Below are 4,586 nucleotides of genomic sequence, written 5' to 3'. Positions count from 1 at the left end.
GTTTTGATGTATAATTTTTAAATGTCATATGTCATATAATTATTTACTACATTTGTCAACGATTACACAGAGTATATAATCGATTATGTATTCGTCGCATCATTCGGAGATACAATATATAAAACAAATATTTTCAATCGCAAACATCCTTCGAACTATTTATATAAGATTAGGCATACAAATTTAATTTTGAAATCTGTGTTTTTTAAGAAGACAATCTTCAGGTTAACACTATAACAGTTTTACAGTCCTCATATTTCTTCGAATAATTTCAAATTTGTATTTAATTAAAAGTTTTTTTTTTTTGAAAATGCTATTGATTTTCCGGAAGTAAAGTAATGAATAGTGTTCGACTCTATTTTGAAGACGTGAACTTGTAACTAACGACTACTTAGCACAAACCTTTATGTGTTTGCATACAATATGCAACATTAAATTTTTCGGAGCAAGGGGTTAGGGGTAAAATCTCTCTTAGGACTTGGAGAGCAAAAGTATCATGTCCATTTACTGTTACACTTCTAGCTTTTTTAAAGATGCCATGCATTTATCGTTTGTCGAATCTAGACTAAATGAAATAAATATTGTTAAGGCTGTCAACATAATATATTACATATATTATTTTAATTTGCATCTAATCTGTGTTAGAAGGTTTTGAAGGCTGACGTTGGACTGACGTGCACAATGCGCGTCAAATGTTTACATATTAAGTTCGGCGCAATGTTTTGTTATATTTAAATAATCAGCTAATGTATTGTTCCTTTATAAAATAAGTTATAATTTATGAATTATAGAAGATGTACCTATCAGATTTAAAAGATCTTGTGTCAAGTTTAGCAGTTATAACTACGATACTACAATTTTTATCTGGCATGTACGTGTTATTTATGATTTGAATGCATAATTGTTCTATTTTAAATTAATTTACATAAAAGAGGCTATGTACATTATATTACCTTTATTTTGTTCTTTTAGTCTCGTTTGCAAACAATATGTGGTTAATGGTACAACATCAGAATCTTCGCCTTTACCGTTTATATGCGGGTTTATATCGTGAGTAAAATATATTTTGTAATATTATTTAATAAGAAAATCGTGCCTTAAAATTTTATGGTTTGTTATTCTTACAGATCGGGTCTCTGGCTTCTGTATGGACTGACAAAACAGGACAATAAAATAATTTTAGTTAATACTGTTGGTATAACTTTAATGGTCTCGTATGTTATAGTATTTTATATTTATACATTCAAGAAAACATCGGTGTTAAGGCAATTTTTACTGTCTATTACCATATATGCATTCACAATTGGGTATATGTCAATTGAGGAAGATAATGAAGTACTACTGAATAGATTAGGTTTGTATGCTTGATATTATATAAAGATTATTTAAAGTAACTTTTTACTTAATCCCATATTAATAAAATAAAGCTTTGCCTACTGAGTTTCTTGTTGATTCTTCTCAGTAGAATCTATGTTCTAAACCAGTGGTAACTTTCCGTTTGATTCCATAGTGTAACATGTTCCATAAGTACTTTTTACGAGTTCACTAGAATAAGGAATATTTTGTTTTTGTATTGTTAAATTTCAGTTCTATTGGTTGGTTAAAACATGCTTAAAATTAAATTGCTACATTGACCAACAAATACTGATTCCCAACAAATACTGTTTGTTTATTTTGTAAATTTATTTAAGACCTCTTAGTGATGCAAAAGATCATTTTTACAGTGGAGTTAATTATTTATTTGTAATAAACTAAATTATCTAATCTAATTTACTTAATTATGGTCTGCTTTCAAATATATATTATCCTATCAAACAGTCCAGAAATACGAAAACCACCGTGACAGATATCTATATAACCGATATTAATTACTATTAACAAACCAGAGGTATAAATTGCATATTAATTACACCTTAAAATTACACCTTATGTCACTTAGTACGATTATTTGTTTAGTTGTTAATTTTAAACGGAAAGTTATAAGTTTAAAGTATGGCTAATTCAATAAATTAAGAGTACACCATTAAGTTTTTAAAATATACACTTTTTTTTCAGGATTATCAGCATGTTCTCTTACTTTGTTAACAATAGCTGCACCAATGATCAAACTTTTTTATGTTATTAGAACAAAATGTACGGATTGTCTTCCTTTTCCAATGATATTCATGTCATTGATTGTGTCTAGTCTTTGGTTTGTCTATGGTGTAATAGAAGAGGATGTATATCTATCGGTAAATTGTTTTAAATCTATAGAATTATTATACTTTAATTATAATGGGAGTGTCTAATATGTGTTTCTTTTTCAGGTGCCAAATTTTATTGGTGGTGCTTTGGCCTTGGCACAGCTTTCATTGTTTGTGATATTTCCTAGTATTCCATCTTCACCTCTTATATCTAAGACAACTCTAGCTTAATTAAAAAATAATAATGAAAGAAGAATGCGAGGTAAATAGTTATTTTCAATAATTCTTAGCAAAAGTAATTATTCTTTAATATATGCATATATTTTAATAGATGACTAGAAGACTAATCTTTTTAAATAAATTCAAGTTAAGCATATTTCTGGTGCCATTGTTTACATAAAATAGAAAAAAAATGCAAATGAGCAAATGTTTTTGTCATTGAAGAAATACATATTGTACAAAATAGATCTACAAATGAGGATTTATGCTATAAGTTTAAGTATTATAATTGTTTCCTTTAATGAATCTATTTAGCTTATATGTATAAACTTATATTTCAATTACTTTTTACTAAATAGGAATACATTTTAAAGATAATCTTGTCACTAAAAAGTTCAAATAATAGTATTAATAGTATGTTTTCTTTCTTGTGTACTATAAATTAGTCATTGATTTGGTCTCATACATTTATAAGATGATAATATAATAGACAGCATCCCTTTAATCTTTATATAGCCACGGAGAATGCACAGAGCTGCTGGCTACCTGACTAGGAAAAAGGGCATAAAAGTTTGCAAGACAAATTGTGTTCTTTTAGTTTGGTTGTAGATTTATACACCTATATACCATCTGGCTAGCTTCTTTTAACCTATAACGAAATAGCAATATTAACATTTTGGATTCTTGCTTTAAGGGTGAGTAAGCTACTGTAAATTTTTAAGAATTCTGTTCTTAGATTGTAAATAATTCTTACAATATTGATGCTATGTAGTATCCAGTGCCCTTCCATCTACTTATAACATATTATATAGTCTGGCAAAAAGGCCACCTGATGGTAAGCGTGTCCCACTACCTATGTATATTGGTGCTATATGATGTTCTAAACATTACCAATTCACCACCAACATTCGAAAGGAACTACGGTATTATATCCCCTATGCCTATAGTTTCTGGTACATACATATTATTTCATATTCTAGTTTCTTATTAACTTGCCGCTCTATCGTCTAAAGTATGTAACTTATCATGTGAATAAAACGTGGTGCCGATTATGATCGAAGTTTGCCGTATTCAATTTGGCTCTACAATATGGAATGTGAATCCGTGAATGGTAAAGCGTATAATAAGTCTGACGCCTGCTCGCGTAATACGTGCTTGTAACAAAATACATTCGTTAACATTTTTTATACTTAAAATTTGTAGATGTTACAAAATGAAGGCTGTCGTTTTATGAAAAGTGATGAATTATGGTCTGATATATCACATTATATTAATTTTAGATGTGAAAAACATTTGAAAACGTCCTTCCGTCTGATTTCAGAGCGTCAAAGATATGTTACCCATACTGTCTCCACTTATAACTTTACATACATATTTTGATAAGTAGATTGCGTTTTCCTAGTTTTTTTTGGCTTCTGTGCAGATACTCTGTTCTATATCAAAATATAAGTTGTAGTCAAGGATCCATGGTTTATTTTTGCACTTGATTAGATTAGCTAATGTTTCGTGAGTAGCTTCATTATGATGAGACGCCCAACAATTTCCTTTACAAAAACTCTCGAATCTGGTACCTAACAGGTAGCAGGGACAAAATATTTGATGATTCTCAAAATTTTTATTAGTATCTAACTGTTTTTTTTTTGTTTAATTTCATAAAAATTATCTAAATTATTTTTTATTAATTACTACAATATGTATAGTAATCAAATGGAAATCGGACCATGGATCCCGGACTATTGGTAATTCACCTTCAATATTAATAAATTAGTTTTAGTTTAATAGTTCAAATTAATTATTTAATAATATGTTAGTATTTATGTATGTATTTTAGTATTTCCCTCAGTCATGCGTCGCGTGTATATCTATTTAAGTTTAATTGAAATTAATTATATTAATTGTAATATATAACAATCTGTGCTGTGTGTGTTTGAATTTAATAAAAAAAAAATTGTAGCCTAAGTTCCTCCTTATTATATCACTTATTTGCCAGTAAAAGTCCCGTCAAAATCGGTCCAGCCATTCCAAAGATTAGCCGGAACAAAAAGACAAAAATTGTAATAAATGTTATTTTGCGATATGTACCGTGTATACATACAATTGCATTGAGTGCAAAAGGGCTATTTTAATATTACAAACAGACACTCCAATTTTATTATATGTATAGATTATTAATAGTTTGCGTAT

General features: G+C 28.6%; 1 protein-coding gene across 2 annotated transcripts; it reads left to right on the top strand.

Moving 5' to 3' along the window:
- Positions 1-79: 79 nt before the first annotated feature.
- On the top strand, positions 80-3,003 carry LOC124533784 (sugar transporter SWEET1). 2 transcript variants are annotated; one of them, XM_047109295.1, is made up of 6 exons: positions 80-871; positions 973-1,050; positions 1,128-1,354; positions 2,056-2,231; positions 2,307-2,445; positions 2,919-3,003. In XM_047109295.1, exons 1-5 carry the CDS (start codon positions 795-797, stop codon positions 2,412-2,414), a joined length of 666 nt encoding a protein of 221 aa, XP_046965251.1. In that variant the 5' UTR covers positions 80-794; the 3' UTR covers positions 2,415-2,445; positions 2,919-3,003. The 2 variants fall into 2 exon arrangements, with proteins under 2 accessions (XP_046965251.1, XP_046965253.1); XM_047109297.1 differs by lacking the exon at positions 2,919-3,003 and having other exon boundaries at positions 2,307-2,487.
- The last annotated feature ends 1,583 nt before the right edge of the window (positions 3,004-4,586 follow it).

Source organism: Vanessa cardui, chromosome 11, assembly GCF_905220365.1.
Source record: "Vanessa cardui chromosome 11, ilVanCard2.1, whole genome shotgun sequence".
Taxonomy (NCBI): Eukaryota; Metazoa; Arthropoda; class Insecta; order Lepidoptera; family Nymphalidae; genus Vanessa; species Vanessa cardui.
Note: the sequence above shows the minus strand (reverse complement) of the source record. Positions and strands in the feature narration are given on the sequence as shown.

Bases quoted from the DNA above. Each gene is read 5' to 3' on its own strand.
- LOC124533784 (XM_047109295.1), top strand. From the start codon at position 795: ATGTACCTATCAGATTTAAAAGATCTTGTGTCAAGTTTAGCAGTTATA. The intron at 872-972 runs GTACGTGTTATT...TTGTTCTTTTAG, and splicing joins CTACAATTTTTATCTGGCAT to TCTCGTTTGCAAACAATATG. The intron at 1,051-1,127 runs GTGAGTAAAATA...TTATTCTTACAG, and splicing joins TTTATATGCGGGTTTATATC to ATCGGGTCTCTGGCTTCTGT.